General features: G+C 52.6%; 1 protein-coding gene and 1 long non-coding RNA gene across 3 annotated transcripts in view; one reads left to right on the top strand and one right to left on the bottom strand.

The window, feature by feature from the left end:
• The window catches only part of CACNA1H (calcium voltage-gated channel subunit alpha1 H), a 161,569-nt gene extending 147,597 nt beyond the window's left edge, over positions 1-13,972 (top strand). For both annotated transcript variants that reach the window (XM_048320802.1, XM_048320801.1), the window contains exons 30-35: positions 765-843; positions 2,696-2,817; positions 3,413-3,739; positions 7,098-7,281; positions 10,255-10,433; positions 11,134-13,972. In XM_048320802.1, coding sequence (XP_048176759.1) covers positions 765-843; positions 2,696-2,817; positions 3,413-3,739; positions 7,098-7,281; positions 10,255-10,433; positions 11,134-12,243 — 2,001 coding nt within the window. In that variant the 3' untranslated portion in view covers positions 12,244-13,972. The remainder of the gene's footprint in view (positions 1-764; positions 844-2,695; positions 2,818-3,412; positions 3,740-7,097; positions 7,282-10,254; positions 10,434-11,133) is intronic.
• A 63-nt stretch (positions 13,973-14,035) lies between these two features.
• On the bottom strand, positions 14,036-19,184 carry LOC125334190. The gene is made up of 7 exons (XR_007207097.1): positions 18,992-19,184; positions 18,750-18,895; positions 18,220-18,305; positions 18,004-18,092; positions 17,531-17,668; positions 16,557-17,355; positions 14,036-16,095 (listed from the first exon to the last, which is right to left on the bottom strand). It is a non-coding gene; the product is annotated as an uncharacterized LOC125334190 (long non-coding RNA).
• Between the last annotated feature and the right edge of the window lie 20 nt (positions 19,185-19,204).

Genomic DNA, 19,204 nt, shown 5'->3' with positions numbered 1-19,204 from the left:
GAGAGATGAATGTGAGCAGTTCCTTGCAGGTGGTAGCAGGTCAGGTTACTCTGCCCTTCGTGTTCTCTGCCTGAGTCACCAAAAATGTGCTCTTGGAGATGTTTTGGAGGCTTGGATTCTGTGCTGGGATGGAATCCAGCACGGAGAACTGTGATGCTGGTGGTGTGAAGAGCACTTGTCACCCCCTTCAGCTGCCTTGGGGGGCTTGGAGCACCTCCAGCAGCACCTGGAGCTGCAGTGTTGGTGTATGGGATGAGGCTTTTCCCTCATCCTGTGGGATGCAGGAAGCTAAAATCCGGGAAATGGTTGTTGAGAAGTGCCTGTAAAGGAAAAGGCTCAGGGAGTTCTCCTCTCCCTGGAGCACTGACAGCCCTCCATGCCAGTGAAACCTTTGGAAACCAGTTAGTTCCTCTTGTGGCTTATTGCTGTCCCAGAGTCCCAAGAAGGGAAAGGCCCCTCAAACCCAAACCAGAGCCCCAGGTCCCACACCAGCCCTGCCCTGCAGGGTGCCCTGGGGTGGCCAAATTCCAGAGGGTGATGGAGAAGCTGCTGTTTTCCACAGGAGCGTTTCTGCTCCTTCCCCCACACAAAGACCTCTCTGGGCCCCTTAAAGCAGAGCTCTGAGAGGGACCAGGGTGCTGGAAGCCAAGGGAAAGTTGCTTTGCCTCTGGCCACCCTCCTTTGCTTGTGTTGAAAATGTGATGGAGTGATTTCATTCATGACCTCGACTTGCCTGACCCTTGTTCTGCTTTCTCCTTGTGTAGGTAGGGAACCTTGGCCTACTTTTTATGCTCCTGTTTTTTATCTATGCTGCCCTGGGAGTGGAATTGTTTGGCAAGCTCGGTGAGTAATGGGCCTGACGCCGCTCGTTTCATCCGGTTGATGTTTATTTGGTATCTGGCTGCTTCCTTTTTGCTCTCTCTCTCTCATTCTTGGGCCTTGCTCAGCTTCACACTCATGTTCTGAAGATGGAAGTTGTCTCTTGATCTCAGGGTCACAGCTGACACGCAAGGATGTAACGCAGAGCCTGTCTAACACACACACACACACACACGCACGCACATTTAGGGATTTGTCCAACGCCACCCTTGGCTGTGCAGGAGCTGTTTGCTGTTTCAATCTCATTGCCCAGCATGGATTTGTTCACAAAAATGGAAGTTTGCTTCTGGAGACAGCACATGAGTCTGCAGAGCTGCATGGGGGTCAGATTCCTGCTGGAGAGGTGCCACCATAAACATGTCCCTGCTCGGAGCTTCCCCCACATGCCATCAGCTCTCTGCTCTTGGCTGCCACTGCTCTTCCAGCTGCCCAGGGCTTGTCTGCCCGTGCTCTCAGCATCACCTTCCCCTCTCTCCATCCATCAGGAGGCATCCGGTGGTTCCTGGTTGTCCACCATTAATTAATTAATCCTCCAGTCTGAGGATACTGGAGCTGCTCAGGAATGTGCCCATCACTAAAATCAGAGCAAACACCCAGCCCTGCCTTGCCCAGCCTGGAAAACGCTGTTGGAAGGAGCTGTGTCTGCATCCTCGACATTTCCATCCCAATTAGAGCTCCAGGAGCACCAGCAGGGCCCTTCCTGAGCAGAGTTTATGGCTGTCATTAATCCCCTTTATGAGCCCAGCCCTCTGCTCAGATTACAAGTGCCTGAGAGCAGAATAATTCTTTCAACCAAAACCAAATTATTTTTCAGTCTCCCACAAACTCCGGGGAAAGAATTAGTCCTGCATCCAGCCTGAGTGAAACAGTGTGGGTTTATATTCCATCCCTGGAGTTGTGGGTGTATTTGTTCAGTCACAGGGGTGTAACATGGCTCTTCTGCTGTTTCCACACACACACCTGGACAATGCCAGCCCAGGGAACCCCTCTGGGGCAGGACTCCGCTTCTCAGCCCAGTTTAATGGGAATATTCCCTCCTTTTTCCTGATCGGTCCACGCCAGCCACAGGAACTGTCAGCACTCTCCCCAAGGGCTGGTCATTTGTGGGTTTTTCTTGGAATTTTTTTTTTTTGTTTTTCCTTCCAATTTACCTCTGAATAATTATCTAAGAGTGAAATGCCCAACCAAGAGCTGTTGCTGCCTGTCCTAATGGATATTTAACGAGCCTGTGTTTTATGGGAAGATGGATATTTCATATGTTCAATTTGCATTCATTAGGATATTAATTCTCAGGGGGAAAATGTCAAATTGCTCCACTTTATCTCAGTGAAAATATCCCTCGTGGTGGATGTACCCTGTAAAAATCATCAGGGCAAGGGCACAGTCAAGAGGAAAACAAAGGAGGTTGTAGAGCCAGGAGTAAAGAAAATCACAGAAATCATAAAATCATGGAACCATGGAATGGTTTGTATTGAAAAGGACTTTTAATCCCACCCAGTGCCACCCCCTGCCATGGGCAGGGACCCCTCCCACTATCCCAGGTTGCTCCAAGCGCCATCCAACCTGGCCTTGAATGTTTCCAGGGATGAAAATTCCACCACCACCACTTCCCTACCTCCTGGTGTCCTGTCCCAGGGCTCTCCAGCTGAAAACAACTTTCCCACTGTCCTCCCTGTTCCTCCTGAGCAGGATGTCACCACGCCCTGATGCCATATATCCATGGGACATAGCTCAGGGTGCCACCCCCAGCTTTGGGGGCTGCTGTGGATAATCCAGCGTGGCTTGGCTGATGTGCTGCTCCTTCCCTGTCCCACAGATTGCAGTGATGAGAACCCCTGTGAAGGCCTGAGCCGCCACGCCACCTTCACCAACTTCGGCATGGCCTTCCTCACCCTCTTCAGGGTGTCCACGGGGGACAACTGGAATGGGATCATGAAGGTCTGTGCAATCTCTGGGTACTTCCTCCTCTCGAGAGAGCTGTAGGTACAGCTTTCAAATGGATTTAGGCAACTCTTGGGTGAAAACAAAAATGGTTCCTCTCAAAACATCAAAATGAGACTTCCTAATTTAAAAGCCAGGTGTGTTTAAAAGCAGGGATTTGTCCCAGCCTGAAACTTTGTTCCTGGATATAATATTTAAGGAAAATTATGCCCTTTTTTTGGCTGACAGGGGTAACCATGTGCTCTGCGTCCTGTGCCTCTGGGATGTGTCATGGGATCACAGGATCATGGAATGGTTTGGGTTGGAAGGGACCTTAAAGCTCATCCCATTCCACCCCCTGCCATGGGCAGGGACACCCCCCATTATCCCAGGTTGCTCCAAGTCCTACCCAGCCTGGGCTTGGACACTCCAGAGATGGGGAATCCACAACTTCTGGGCAACACATTCCCCTCTTTGTAGCTGATGTAATTCCTGGTCTCCGCATTTTCTTTTCTCCGTTTCAGCTGTACCCACTTTGTGTTCTTTTGGTGTTTCTGCCCTTGGAGCCCAAGCAGAGCCCCACTAATCCCTGCCCTGTCCCTCCCTGCTGCAGGACACGCTCCGGGAATGCACTCGGGAGGACAAGCACTGCCTCAGTTACCTGCCCGTCATCTCCCCCGTCTACTTCGTCACCTTCGTCCTCATCGCCCAGTTCGTCCTGGTCAACGTGGTGGTGGCAGTGCTGATGAAGCACCTGGAGGAGAGCAACAAGGAGGCCAAGGAAGACGCTGAGATGGATGCTGAGATCGAGCTGGAGATGTCCAGAGGAACCAATGCTGCTGGCGGGAGCCGGGGCGGGGCCGGGGCCCCTGAGAGCCGGGCGCTGCACGGGAACCAGGAGCACACCAAGGCCGTGCTGCAGGGGAAGCACCAAGCCCTGGTGAGAGCCCACACAGAGCTGGGGTGGGGAGGGCATGGATCCCACCAGCCTGGCCAGCAGATCCCACACAGATTCCACACGGAGCCACAGGGATGGGAGACAAGGAGCTGTCCCAGTCCCCCTTCAGCAGGGATGTCACCACCACCCCACATCCTGAGTCAGCTCCCAGGGCTCCCGCAGGTGGAGGCTGCTGGAAATGCTATCCTGAGTGTTGTTCCAGGGGAGGGGTGAAAGTCCATCACTCCAGTTCATTCCCAGGTTGTGGATTTTAAGTTCAGAGCCACAATAGCCACAGCTCCCTGTCCTGCTGTCCCAGCCAGTCCTTGTCATTTATCAGGGCAGCAGCACCAGGGAGCAATCCCATAAAGCCCGGGAATGCTGGCACTGGGATAAATTCCCTTCCCAATGACACTGCTCAGGTTCTTTTTAATCCCACTTTGGGATTTCCAGAGGATCCTGCAGCAATTCAGTGCTGGTGTAAACCTGCAGCTCCCCACTGGCTCTGCTGAGGATGTGGATGACTTGGGAAACATCAGAGCCTCTCAGCAAGAAGCTGGAGGTTCCTGGGTTGCTTTTCCAGACACTGCCTGCTCTCTGATTCCTATCAGTCCTCTAGGAGAACAATCAGAAGTGCAGGGGGGAAGGAGGGCGTGAGATAATTGTCTCATCCCGTGTCAGCAGCCTGTGATTAAGAGTGAACATGGAACTGCTTTGTCACCATGATCACAAATAAATCTACCGTGAAATCAGTGGGGGCTAGCAGATTAAATTACATTAAATTAGATTTTTGTGAAATCCATCAGACTCCATTAAGGCAAGGAAAAGGAGATTTGGTTACACATCAATGGGGAATTGGCTATTTGAATGTTGTTCCTCACAGACATTCCTGCAGGGAAATGCACAGGTTGCGTTTCTAATTGTGGGGAGAGAGAGGGCACGTCCTTTCATACAGGCTGGGATTGCAAACTGAGTCCATTCTCCTTGGGTTTTCCTCATCTTCCAATACTTCCCAAGCACATCAGGAGCTGGGCAGAGGCTCCTGTTAACCCTGGAAACTCCACAGGGAGAGGTGATGAGGGGGAAAAGCGTCCCATCCTTCTGCTCCGCTTCCCACCATGTCCTGCCACCTTCCCACCAAAGCCCAGGCCACCAGGCTGAGGTGGCTGCTGTCTCACCCATCGTGCTGGTGTGCTTTGGGGCTGTGCCTGAACTGTCCCAAACCTGTCCCTTCACAGCCACAACCTTTGCAGCCTCTGTCCTTTCCAGCTGGGAAAACAGCATTTCCCAGAGGAATCAGCCCTGTGTGGGACAGGAGCGAAATCCTCTTTTTAGCCCTTAAAATGTATGTTTGGTGCACAGGGCAGTGTGTGAGCAGTGTGACTTCAAAGGCAGAGTCCTTTCTTTGTGGAGAAAACAGTGCCAGGTTTGATTTTATTGTTGTTATTGTAAGAACTTGTTTATGATACTGAGGAAACAGAAGCCAGAGGGGATCAACACCTCAGGCTTCCAGCAATCCCCAGAGCTGTGGATTCAGGAGGTGCTCCAGGGAGATTCCCAGCAAACCCCTCTGCTCAGTCCCTCCCGATCACCCCACATGCCCACAATTTCCAGGGAATGGGATCAGGCTCTGGAGTGCAGCAGGTGTTTCCCAGCAAGGAGGAGGAGCAGCAGTGCTGTCTCCAAACCATCCTCACTGTCCAGAGCAGCTCTCCAGGTGGGAGCCAACAAATTTCCCATCCGTGGTTCATATTTCAAGCACTTATTTCATTTGAAATTTGCCCACATCCCTAATTCAGTCAGGTCTCGACAGCTGAACCCTTAAAAACTGAAGTGGCTGATGTCAAGAAGGGCTTTCTGTTCATCTGTTCCAGCCAAACTGAGCTTGAAGAGCCAAATCCTGAGATCGTTCTGTTCAAGTGCTGAGCGAGTGGAGCGAGACCCTTTGTTCTCGATGTGGCTCCTGGCTGTGAACAAGCACCCGGCTGCCCCCAGCTCAGGTGATGCCGTGCTGATGGAGCTGATTAGCTGGGATGGCCAGGGACCAACTGGCACCAGCTGCTGAGGCTTTAATTCATCAGCTGAGAGCCCTGGGTGGCACCCGGAGGGCTCTTGGGCACAGCCACAGTTGGCAGAGCTGAATGCCAACGAGCTGTAAATACCTGCTGGCCTCCCCCAGTTCCCAGCCAAGCTCCACAGGGTAAAAGCACAGAGTAATCCATCTTGGGGTGTGTGGCTTCAGGGAGCTGAGGAAAGACATTTCTAAGGCAGAAATACAAGGAAAAAAACAGATTGAACCAGATCCTTGGGGAGCTCCAAACCTGAGGGATCTCAGGGCCAGGTTTTGCTGGCAGAGAGGGAAAACAGCCCGGCAGAGCAAAGCAAAATACATTTAATTTAAGACATGCAGCTGGGAAAATGTTTTCAATCAGTCACTGGGAGGCTGACGTTAAAGGAAAACCAGAGGGATTAGCTGTGTTTTAGATAAAAGGGGAAACTGGGAGGGGAATGTGTCCAGCCAGGCTGCAGGGCCTGGCCTGGGGGCTCCTGCTCCCCCACCACTTGGCCAAGTCATGGCATCACCTCTCAGCTTCTCCATCAGCACCTCAGGGACGTCGTTTGTGTCCCTAAAGCTTCCTGAGACCCCAGGACGGATTTGCTGTGAGGTGCCTGAGAGGGGTCAGATTTAAGGTTTGTGGTGTGCTCCGTGTGGGCACTTCCAACCAGAGCCCCTTCAGTGACAGCAAAGAAAAACCCCTTTTGTGCCCCCAAAGAGGCTCCACACCCCCACCCTCACTGCCACGATGTCTTCTCCTTCCCTCTGCCTCTTTCTTCAGGGGTCAGTGGTGCCCAAAATGCTCCAGGTTGTAGGAGAGAGGCCTCAGGGTCTGCAGTGGTGTCGATGTGTTTAAATGTCTGCCCTGTGAGTTTGTTTTGGGGAGGTAACACGTGAATTTCCAGAAGAACTTGGTTTGGCCCCTCTGTCCTCTGTTTGAGGAGGAGGACGTCACCCTCAGGCCTCCTGAAAGCATCTCCCTGGAACATCAGATGAGGACAATGTGAGAAATGCTGCATTTCTCATGTTTTTAACAGATGGGCCCCTTTTTCCTGGCCTTTCCTTTCTCTTTGTGTGTTCAAGAGTTGGCTGAGTGGTGGGTCACTGATGCCTCCCTTTATTCCAGCTCCACCCTGAGCTCTCCCCTCAGTGTAACTTTGCTGTCCCGTGCAGCCACCGGGGCCGCAGCTTGCGGGGAAGATCCCAGTGGGAACATCTGCACAAGGTTTGGAAGCAAAAAGGGAAGGAGTTCCCTGTAAATTCCCCACTGAGGTGACCCCATCTCCCTCTCTCCTCGCTCTGCAGGGCAGTGCAGCCTCCCTGAGGCCCCAGGATTCCCAGAACCTGCTGACCGTCCGCAAGATCTCCGTGGCCCGGATGCACTCCCTGCCCAACGACAGCTACATGTTCCGGCCCGTGACTCCGGCAAAGGCCCCGTTCCCCCTGCACGAGGTGGAGATGGAGACGTATCCCTGCAAAGCCCAAAGAGGTACCACCCATGGGGATTTCCCCCTGCTCTGAGATGAAGCTTTGGGCTCCTCATGACAAGAGGGGCAGTGTCCAGAGAAGGGGCTGGAGCATCAGGAACAGCTGAGGGAGCTGGGAAAGGGTCTCAGCCTGGAGAAAAGGAGGCTCAGGGGGGACCTTGTGGCTCTGCACAACTCTCTGACAGAGTTGGGCTCTGCTCCCAGGGAACAGGGACAGGATGAGAGGAAAAAACCTCAAGTTCTGCCCAGGGAGGTTTAGTTTGGATATTAGGAAAAATTTCTTCCCTGGAAGGGTGTTCAAGCATCAGAACAGGTTCCCAGGGCAGTGGTGGAGTCACCATCCCTGGAAGTGTTCGAAAACCGTGTGGATGTGGCACTTGGGGACATTGGTTAGCACTGGCCTTGGCAGTGCTGGGTTAATGGTTGGATTTGATGGTCTTTTCCAATCTTTACGATTCCATGATTACAACCACGGGACAGCAGCTGCACATGGGGGGTTCAGTGGGGAGCAACCAACCCAAACATGGCCTGAGCAGGCCTTGCTCCGATTTGATTCCATCAGCATGACGAACGTTTCCCACATTGGGCACAATTCCACGTTTCCATCACTTTCCCAGGAGCAAGCTGGTGGCTCAGATCTTTGGGGAGAAACGAGGCTCCTGAGTAGTGCTGGAGGCACAGGGTACAGGCTGTTAGCTGAGAAAAAGGGAGCATTTCCCTTCCCTGTGCATTCCCTCTGAATCCTGCCAGCGGATCAATAACATCTCCAGGAATAAAAGCCGGAGTCGGGATTGCTTCCGGGCACAGCTCCTCATCGTTCCAGGCAGGCTGCAGCCTCAGGGCACTGCCTTTAGCACCACACATCGAGTTCAGAGCTGCAGGAGTTTCTTTGGGAGCAGAAAGATTAGAAACCAGTGTCTGGCTCTTCCCAAGCCTGGCCTTGTAATGAATGTCATGGACAGACCCCATGGAGTGACCCCATAATCCAGGAATCACAAGTGCACGGAGCCTTTGAGGGGGCACTCATCCACTGCATCCAAGTCCATTTCCCTGAAAATGCTTTTCTGTCTCTTTTGTTGAGCTGGTTTGAAGGGGAAATCGATACGAAACACAATCTCTGCCTCCCTAAAAGCACACGTGCTCCTGGAGTGGCTCCCAAGATCTTCTCCCACCCTGCTCTCCTTTGATCCGGCGCAGTTTGAAATGCAAGAACTGCTCAGTGGGTTTGCAGAGCCTGATTTGCTCTGATTTCCTTGGGAGAAGGAACTCTGTGTTTGTTCAGACTCTCTGGGAGCCAGGTCATGTTCTCTGCTCAGTGTTTGTTATTATTCACCTGCAAATTCCTGGCGAAGGAAAGAAAACAGAGGTTGAGTTTCAGGGGCGGCCTCCTGGGGCTGCTTTTCATCCCTGGAGTGGCTGTAAAGGAGGATTTATATCCATATAAAACTGCTGTGATGCTGCCAGGGGTGGGTAGAACCCACCAAGAATTCTCTGATGTTTCCCAAATTTCTCTCCAAGAGCGCTGGAGGGATGGATGTGATGGATATGACTTCTTTGGGAAAACCAGCAGCACCCTGAGCTGTGCTGCTGCTGAGCTGCCCAAACTCTGCTTCAAGTCACAGTTCCATAAATTACATCCAGGTAAAACTGAGCCCATGGAGACTCCCATGAGCATCTGTGTTTCCATGGGCTTCAGGATGTCTGATCTTCTCCCGATACTCCACCGACCACCCAGGGAAAATCTTGTGGGATGAGCAGATCTCAGGATATGTTGGGTTTAGATGCAGTTTCCAGATTTCCTAGAAAAACAAGAGAAAGAACATCCAGCTCCAGAGATCTTCAGTGTTCCTGAGCATCCAGTTTGGAGGGGGTTTGGGTTTTCTATATGAGAGCTCGATGGAAAGTTTCCAACAGGAGGAAATTCCAACTGAGGACAGGGAGTAGAGCATAGGGTCTGGATTTTATGACCATGTTTGTGACAGATTTTATGACAGAGTTTTTCTGCGTCATGAAAAGCATTTTATAAAGCCTGGAATAGCACATGAACAGCACAGGCTCAACCTGAAACTCTGGATCTAGGAGAGCCCAAAAAAAAACTGGGGAGAAGTGGGGTGGGGGTGAGAATTCCTTCTGTGGTGTTCTGGAGAAAAGCTCCGAAAGAAAAATTATTAAACACTCACTTTTCTTTCTCCCCACCAACAAATCTGTCTGTGAAATGCAACTGCAATGTGTCTGGATGGCTTTTGTCAGAGGTTCAAGTTCCCTGAGCCCTGGGTGAGATCTCTTGGAGTGATGGATAACGGTGTTTTTAACACGGAGTGGGGCAGCACTGGAGGAACAGACGCTGGGTTTCAAACTAATGAGGACAATAAATCCTGCAGCCAAAAAAACCAGAGAAGCAGATCTCTCAGACAACTCCCAAGCACAGTAAAGCAGCACCACGGAGGGGCTGGGGAGGATGGATTGCCTTCAGACCCAGCCTAGGCGGCTTCAGGAAGAGAGAGATTCCAGCCTGCCCACAGCTCAGGGCTGTCAGAGCATTTGGAACAGGCTCCGAGCTCCTGGTGGGACCACGCTGAGCCAAGCTGTGCCTTGGGGACAGCCCTGATGGTGGCTGGGCTGTGGTGGGTGGGAGAACTGCCCTGGGCCTGCAGCGGTGTCTGCTCCCAGAGGAGGTGTAGAATATCCTGAGTTAGAAGGGACCCACAAGGCTCACAGTCCAACTCCTGGCCCTGCACAGTCACCCCAACATCTGTGACCTCCCTGCCATCCCTGCTGAGGTTCAAGGCAGGAGACAAGACAAGGGTTTTTAATCCCAGTGTTGCCCAAGGGTTACGCTGATGTTGGGGATTTCAGCCAGGCCTAACAGGTCTTTCCTCCTCCCTCCTTTGTTTACTCCCCTCTTGAAGCTTCTGCCTCAATCCTTGAGAGAGCCCACAGGCCAAGCAATGACTGCTCCCTCTGTCCTGCCCTAGGATCCATCACCTCCATCCGCTCCCAGCCCGTGGGGACGAGTTCCTCGCTGAGAGTGCCCACGGAGTCGCTGCCGCTGGCCGCGCGCTCCCCCGGCCACGAAGGGCGGCACCGCTGGAAGGCCCTTCCCCCCCACGGCACCCCCCGATCTCCTGCTCTCAACAAGCTGCTCTGCAGACAGGTGAGAGGCCAAGAGCACCCAGAGGTAACTCCTGACTCGTCACCTGTGTTCTTTCCCTTCTTTCCCAGTCCTCTCTTGGGTTTCTTTGCTTGGAGCTAAGAGTAGAGCTCCTGTTTTAGAACAAAACGTGCAATTTTAATTTTAATATAATTTAGTCATTTTAATACACTCCTGCCCCAGCAAAGGACACGTGGGAAGGCCCTTTTTCCCTACTTCCATCTTCGTGGCTGTGCTATTCCAGGAAGTAAGAGCTAAAGCCCAAATCCATTTTACGCATGGTGGGAGAAGCCTCCAGGGAGCCCTACACTGTGATGGGTTGTGCTCTCTCAGGATTTGGGGCCGGAGCAAGACCAAGGCCCAGTAGATGCCAGCCCTGAACACGAAGGCTCCTGCCAGCAGAAGTTTATCCTCCTGTACAGGAGGGTCTGACAGGACTGGCACAGTGGGGCAGGAATGAGGTGGGGTGTGTTAGACCCACCAACATGGGCTCCCCATCCCTGGGAGTGTCCCAGGCCAGGCCGGACGGGGCTTGGAGCACCCTGTACTGGTGGAAGGTGCCCATGGCAGGGTGTGGAAGGAAATGAGCTTTCAGGCCCCTTCCAACACAGTGTGGTTCTATAATTCTGTGTCCATCACTGGAAGTGCTGCTGCCCAGCACGTCCCCAGGCTCTCACCCCACCTCTCTCTCCTCCCCTTCCAGGAGGCCGTTCGGACAGACTCAGTGGACGGACAGACTCAGGAGCGCAAGGACAGCCTGCAAGCAGAGCCTGGCGAGCCCCAACCATCAGCAAAGCAGCCCCAGAGTACCCTCACCCCCAGCCCTCTCCATTCCCCCCTCCCGGCCACCCCTCCGCGCTCCCCCCCGTCCTCCCCACACCGGCCCCTCGGCCCCCTGGCACGGAAGCACACATGTGGCCAGCACGGTGTTCCCAGCCGGCCACCCAGCCCCGCCAGCCCCTCTGGCCCCGAGGGCTGCCAGGGCGAGCCCTCGGACCTGGCTGACGAGGAGGTTCGGCACATCAACAGCTCGGCCAAAGACTGGGCAGAGGAGCACTCGGACCCCAGCAGCCGCTCCACCTCACCCTTCACCTCGCCGGCCCCGTCCCCCGTGCCCCTCAAGAACTGCAGCACAAGCAGCCTCTCCTGCAAGGAGAAGGACTTGAAGAAGTTCTACAGCACCGACACCAAGGGCTTCCTCAGCAAGCCCAGCTGGGCCGACGAGCAGCGGCGCCATTCCATCGAGATCTGCCCCTCCGGCGGCGCCCCGGACTGCGGCTTCCAGGACCCCGCTGAGGACAAGCAGCGGCCCCCTGCCCACATCCAGCCAGAGGCCGACTACATCCATGGAGCCCGGAGGAAGAAGAAGATGAGCCCGCCCTGCATTTCTATAGATCCTCCCATGGAGGATGACACCGGGGCGGCCCCGCGCACCAAACCCTCCGAGAACACCCTGCTGCGGAGGAGGACCCCGTCCTGCGAGTTCCCGGCCTACCGAGAATCCCTGGAGCTCGCGGAGAGCCAGCCCCCGTGCCGCGGGGAGCACCTCAGCATCCCCAACTTCTCCTTCGAGCAGCTGGACGGCGGCTCCTTGAGCAGCCTCTCAGAGCTGCTGGACAGCGGCCAGTCCACACCGGCCTCCATGGACTCGCGGCCGGACGCGGAGCTGAAAAAGCCGGATCACTTAAAAACTCAGTGGAGCAACGGCGAGAGGAGCAAAGAGCTGCTGGGCACTGCCAAGAGCCCCCTGCGGAAGCAGGACTTGGGCCCCGTGACTGTTGCCACAGAAGAAGGCACGGATGACCCAGTATAGCCGCTGGGCCGGGGGAGCGGGGGGGTCTCAAGGGCTTTGTCACCAGTGTGGGGGTTCCAAAGCGAGGGCACCCAGGGGTCGGGGGTGGCCGTCACCGGGGCCGTCCCCTCGCTGCGGTCACTCGAAGCGCTGTGGAAGTTTGCAAAAAAAACCACACACACACACACAGAGACACACACAGACACACAAAGAAGTGAAAAAGAAACCAAACGAACGGCTGGACGAAACTGGGGATGGGTTTTTTGGGGATGGGGAGTGGATTTGGCAAGAGGTTTTGGGGTTTCTTTTCTAAGGGGAAGGTGGAGTTGGTGCAGGGGTGGCTTCGTTCCTCCCACCCCCCTCCGTGGCCTCGATCACATTGATTCGGGTCCGAGGTGGTGTCGGTTGGGATTTGGGGGGATTCTCTTGGGGTTTTGTTGTTTTGTTGGGTTTGTTTTTTGTTGTTTTTTTTTTTTTAAAGATGCTCAGCTTTTCCCGAGGCACCTTTTCGAGCTGTCACGTTACGCCGGAGTGCCCGGGAGCTGGGAGCTGGACATTGTCTGTATATCAGCAGTTCTATAAATAGAAATCCTGTATTTGTGAGCTACAAAATGAAGAAACAAACAAAGAAAAAACCTGGAAAAAAAAACCAGACCCACAAAAACTCTCTCTCCATAATGCACATATTTTTATAGAGAAACAGAGATGCTGTTTTTTGCATTACATGGGTGGTGTTTCCTTGGGTTTTCTGTGGAATTAATTATTCCAGCCATTCATTTTCCAAATGTTTCTTCTCTTTCCTCGCTTCCCTTCCCTCCACCATCACCCCACCAGCTTCTTCTCACAGCTGATGCTTCTGACATCTCACTCATTTTTCTTTTGTACTTTAGAGGTTGTCCTAATTACAGATGAAAAACCAAATCACTACTGAATTGTAGCCAGTGCAATAATAAGTTATTCATTCTTCTTGTCTGTCCAACTGTCCTGTTGCTTTTTTTCCCCCTCCCTTTCTTTTCAACTGAAATTCAGGTTAAACGTCGCAATAATCTGAACTAACGTGCACAGAGACGGTTTCTTGTGTTACAAAGAGAAGCAACTAATGAAAAAAAGGAAAGAAAACTACATTTACCGAGAGATTAAAAAAAAAAGAAACTGAACAAATAAATAGTAAATTATTTAAGAAATGTATTTTGTTTACTGCAGTTCTAAGTAAATTATTGATACAGTGTGTAAAGGTGTAAAGAGCTGTCATAGGTGACGTTCTTTGTGAGCATTTAAGGTGATGATTTGTCCTCCTAGTGGCAGAACAACTCCGACCCCTCGGGGCAGTTTGCACTCCCTGTGCTTCCCTCCCAATCCCTACACCCACACCTGGACACGTTCTCTTCCCAAGGCCCTTCCAGAAGCCTCTAGAGGAATCCAGGTCACCTTTTAACACCACTTTGGGGGTTTTTTTGCAGCTTTTGGGGTTGATTTTTCCTTTTTAGCCTCTGGTCCTTGCCCCTTCCCACCCCTCCTGCAGGCCCTGTGTCCACGGCACAGCTTGGCCATGGGAAATAGGAGCAGGAAGGAGCCCGTGGCAGCAGCCCGGACATCCAGGGGGGGATAAAGCCCATCCAGTCGTTTCCGTTTGGTTCCTTCCGTGCCGCCTCATATTTATGCATTCACATTTATCTTCTGTTATCGATGCATCCATTACTCCAAAGGAAATGTATCTTGTTTCACATCTATTAAACTGTATAAACTGGAAGCGTGGCCTCCCTTTGTGCCGCAGCGGGGGGAGCCCAAGTGTTCCTCCCGCTCCCAGAGCTCGGCATTCCCTGAAACCTCTCTGCTCAACCTCTCAAAGCTGCAGCCCCCAGGTGTGAACCATCCCCACTGGAGTTTGAGGCTTCTCCCACCTCCAGCTGAGCTCAGAGAATCCCTCACCTCACCCAAGAGTCTCCATATGTTGATCCAGCTCTGTGCTGGCTGCTTCCGAGGAGCACCTGCGCCGCTGTAATTAAGAGTCATTTAGAATTATTGTAAATAATGATTGTGTCTCGGCGGGATAGTGAGGAATTCCAGAAAAGAGCCATAAAATCCATGATTAACAGTGCTTTGGGGAGGATGGCAAACTCCTTTTGCTGCAGTTTAAGCAGAGGAGGTGAATCCCTCTGCTTCAGGCTGAATCCTGCCTGGAGGCGTGTGGGATGCTCCGGGATGTCCCTCGGCATAAGGGGACACTCAGGGTGTCATTTACCGCTGGGATTATTTAGCTGTGCTGGAAAAGGCCTGAATTCCCTTCTGGCCCTGTGCCTGAATTCCCTTCGGGGGAAAAGCCTCTCGCCATGGGGTTGGTTGGTGGCTGATGGTGATGATGGAGAGGGGGATGTAGAACAATTTGGAAGGGCTTGAGGCCATGGCAGCGTCGGGAATGAGTTTGGATATTTGCTCCTGGTTCTGGTTCTGCCCGGGCTCCCACCCTCTGACAAAGCCACACCTTCCCAAACCCCCCAAAGCTCATGAGGACCCAAACCAACCCCATCCATGAGCCTGCAGGAACATCCTGGCAGTGTGGCGTGAATCAAGCTCCGACTGAATTTTCCAAGAGCAAAGAGTGACCATGGATTGCTCCCCAATGCCTCTTTTGGGGACACTCACCTGGACGTGCAGGTGCAAAACTCCCACAGCTGCATCCCCAAACCTGGCCATGACCAGAGAAACTATTTAACATCAGCCAGTGTTAATTTTGTTGATTAAATCTCTGCAGCATTAAGCGATTTCCCCCTGGACTGTCTGCAAGCCTTGCTTAAGATCGGAAGCAAAAAGCACCGGGTAAATGCAAGTCATGATTATTTAATTGGATCGATTTCTATTTTGCATTTTTAATGGCCATTCAGTCCTGTCCATTTATGAGCCAGACTCTGTCCCACCACTGTCCATTCCAGCAAACCCACAGCCCGCAGGGATGGGCACTGTTTCCATCTGGGCTGGCTCAGAGCCACCTCGGCACCCTTTGAGGAGCAGGAATCAAGCAGGGATTAAAAACCACCATGCTGAGGAAGGAAACCATCACAGGGGCTCTGCTTCAAGGGTAAATCTCAGATGGCATCGATCTGAAATTCTCTTTGTCATGCTGGGGAGGAAAAAAAGCTTTAAAAAAATACCAACCACCAAATCTGATGCCATCCTGGGTGCAATTAGCCCCAACCTTAATCTGTCAGAGCTGTGAGATCATACAGGTTGCATGAATGCTAATAAGCATTTGATATTTGTACAAGCTTTCTGGGGATGAATAATTCAATTGACTTCATCCATTAAATTTCCCCTATTAAGTTTTCAAGCCGTGGCTGGGTTTTAATGGCTGGGGCCACCTCATCCTCCAGACGAGGGGGCTTAATTAGGAATTTTAGCACAGCCAGACAGAGCCACAGGGGCTGAAATCTCTGTGGCTCTTCGGGTTTTGAGCAGCTCGTCTCTCTGCTGGAACCCCGCTGTGCCCCTGGAATAACTCCAGCTCACACCAGGTGGGTGCTCCATCCTCTTCCAGCATTATGGTGCTGCCACAGACTTGTTTTAGCTCTTTCCATGGGGTCAGCCCCTCTGTGGAGGCTGGGAGGGTGCTGAGGGGCTGCTCGGGATGAGGGATGTGCAGATTTCGGCACCACTCAATGATCCCGTGGGTCCCTTCTGACTCAGGATATTCTATAATTCCATTCCATGATTCCCTGGCCTTCAGTGATGCAGGGATGTCACCAGGAGTGTTCCATACATACCCAGCTCAGGCTGCTCCTCATGTCAGGACCCTTCACTTGTGTCCCTCACTTGTGGGTTAGCGTTGGGGTGTTTTTTTCCAGCTGTGGATGTTGGACTATCCAGTGAAAAATAAATCTGTTCACAATGAAAGGGAGAAAATGCCAACAACCCTCATTAAGTCACACCTCAGGGAAGAACCAGATTAATTATTTGAACATTTGATTGAAATCCCCTGGAGCAGCTTATTCTGATTCTGCTTTGCCCCACGTGGAGGCACAAGCTGCCGAGGGCCCGCGGCCACATCTCCAGGGTCTGTTGGATGCATGGAAAACACCGTTCCCACCTGAGTAATCCCCAAAAAATGCAGTCACCACCGGACAACAGGAGGGCTCCATGCCTGGCAGGAGAAGGAGCTTGTTTACCCTCCCCTCTTCTCCCTGCTTTTATTCCTTATGTCCTTATCAAATCCAATTGTCCCACTGGGCACCATCTTCCTGGATCCTCCTCGCTCTCTCCCTCACTCCATGTCAATTTATTCTGACTAGCTCAGACAGAGGCACTAATTAATTTTGCTCATTAACCAAAAGAAATCTCACCAATGATAATGAGTTCCAATACAAATTAATTCTTCAGGGAAGACCAGACACTTCACAGCTCCTTGGCAGCAACAGCTTCCGTACCCGGCAGGGCCCCTGGCATGGGGCTGGCGGCCACATGGACACAGGGATCATCCCTGGAAGAGTCCAAGGACAGGTCAGACAGCAACCTGGGATAGCAGAAGGTGTCCCTGCCCATGGCAGGGGGGGGAATGGGATGAGTTTTAAGGTCCTTTCCAACACACAATTATTCTGGGATTCAGACACATAACACAAAACCCACCCCGCTTCACGCGGGTACCTTCGCACCACACTCAATCTCCAGGTAAACATCTCAGCAGAAATTACAGCGGGAATATCCCCCTCTGCGTGCTGCCGTGAGATCGCACCCCTTCCCTGTTTGATTTGAGCAGCAGGAGCAAAAGGCAGGGAAGACAAAGGGCAGGGAAGCTCCCTGCAGCCTCCTCGAAGGCAGGGATGAGTCAACGTTGTGCAAACAACTCTAAAAATACAAACCGTTTATAGCAGATTAATGACACCATAAAATGGATTTCACTGGCCATTTACCAGGTGTTGATCATAAATATTTGAGGTTCAAAATAAACTTTTGTGCTGTGCCACTGTGTTGTTGTTCGTGTCTCTCCCACCTTCCCCGAGCGCCCGTTGGCAGCGATGGATCAGCCCCGGGGCTGCTGTGATCAGGCTTGAGCAGGTACGGGAGCCAAAGGACCTGCTCCTGCTCCCTCCCTGCAGCACGGGGTGTCGATCCACTCTCTTTTCCAGGGATCTACTGCTCCTGCTGTAATTACAGTGGATGAGCCCAGAGTTGGGGAGGAGATACATCCCACAGGTATCCCCCGCTGGCACTGCTGCCTGGCAGCTTTGCCCAGGAGGAGGAGAGCCCCTGCCTGCTCCCCCACTCCTCAGGGCTCATCCAGAGGCAAACCCAGGGGAAACACAGGGAAAGGGCTCACCACCACTCTCCAGCCTCCTTGGGAGCCCCTGGACCCAGAACCAGGCAGCCTGGGCAGGTCACGGTGCCTGGCTTTGATTCAGAAGCTCCCAGTGACAGAGCTCCAAGCAGTTTGGATTTTCCCAGCCCCTTGCTCTTCCTGGGAATGAAGCAAACATAATTCCCTCAGCTGTTTGACATGGCTCCAGCACAGAGGTCAGTGCTTAAGGGACACTGGGAATCATTCTCTGGGAGCTGGGATCCATCCTGGGCACAGCACCGGGAAGAGGCGACAAGTCAGTGATCAGCAGGAGCGTGTCCTTCCTCCCTGTGAGGATGGCTTCAGCCCCAAACACCCCTGGGAAGCTTCCCATGAGTCCCATCACAAATCACAGGATCGGGACAAGTCCAGGAGAAGAGGAGAATGTTTTAAAGGGCCAAGAGAAACAGCAGCATCGCTAAATAGCACCCATGGGGTCGCCATCATCCACCAACCTTCATCAGCTTGGAAATCAAACTCTCTGACGGAGCATTAATTAAGTTTTCCAGCAGGATAAAAACACTTCCTTGCTTGGGATTTCACTCTGCTCACAAAGATTAAAAATACAGCTAATTAAAACAAGGCTGGCATACAAAGAAGGGAAGAATAAAAGGTCTTGTTATGGCTGGGAGGGGACAGAGTCCTTCCAGAGGCAGGTACAGATGACTCACGGCTGCTGAATAACCCTCCTGCTGTCTCTCTGCCATGGGGAAGGTCTCCTAGTGCTGAGAGAACTCCTCCAGCAGCTGTATATCACCTGCCAGGCAACAAAAATGTCCAGAAATTGGCTCCAAGATAGCTGGTAGCCAAGTGCAGTGTTAATTAAACAGCCTCACTAGCTGCTCCAGACAGCTGCTCCAGATCTGCTTTACTTCCCCCCCACCCCTGATAATTTTCAGTTCAAATGAATTATTTTCCCTGAAGCATTTCTGAAGGGCTGTGGAGAAAGGATAACATTTCAGGCATTCCCTCCCATTCCTCCTGCTTTCCTGTCCCATTCTTCTCTTGGCCAAATGTGTTTGGCCTGAAAAATCGAGTTGAAATAGGTATTGACCGACAACACATCTACTGAAACATGGAAGGGCTTCCTTCACTCCTCCCACCTTTCCCCAGAGGGTCTGGCAGCAACCAACTACCCCACAGATTCCTCGCGGAGAGGGGATCATGGCCTGGGATGAGGAAGGGAGGCGAAGGGACAAACCACAGCAGATGGTGGCCAAGCTGGGGAGTCTCCGTGGCGCTGACGTGTGTGTGGGCAGCAAAAATTTCTGGCGTGAGCGGCGGCACGACCGCGGTCCCGATGGGCCAGCACCGCGTCACCAGCCCAGCACTGTCACACCGCGCTCTCTGTGGGGAAACAAGTCACTGTCAGCAGATTTCAGCGCTTCCAGCTCTTGTAAAGCCTCAGCACACCCGTCCTCCTTATTGACACACCAAACTCACCCCTTCCTTTTAATTAGAGCGAGCTAATTAAATCAGCACCGTGCTGTTTCCTGCTTTTCCCACGCACATTCAGACCCCGCGGTGTGAGGGCACTTCTCCTGATGTGCACAAGGGAAAATCGCCGTGCTGCGGGCGCTGAGGGCCCCTCTCCTCGTCAGTGGCGGTGGCCCTGCAGAGAGCACAAAATCCACCATTTCCCTCTTTCTCCCTGGA

The sequence above is a fragment of the Corvus hawaiiensis genome, chromosome 16, assembly GCF_020740725.1.
Source record: "Corvus hawaiiensis isolate bCorHaw1 chromosome 16, bCorHaw1.pri.cur, whole genome shotgun sequence".
NCBI classification, from domain to species: Eukaryota; Metazoa; Chordata; class Aves; order Passeriformes; family Corvidae; genus Corvus; species Corvus hawaiiensis.
Note: the sequence above shows the minus strand (reverse complement) of the source record. Positions and strands in the feature narration are given on the sequence as shown.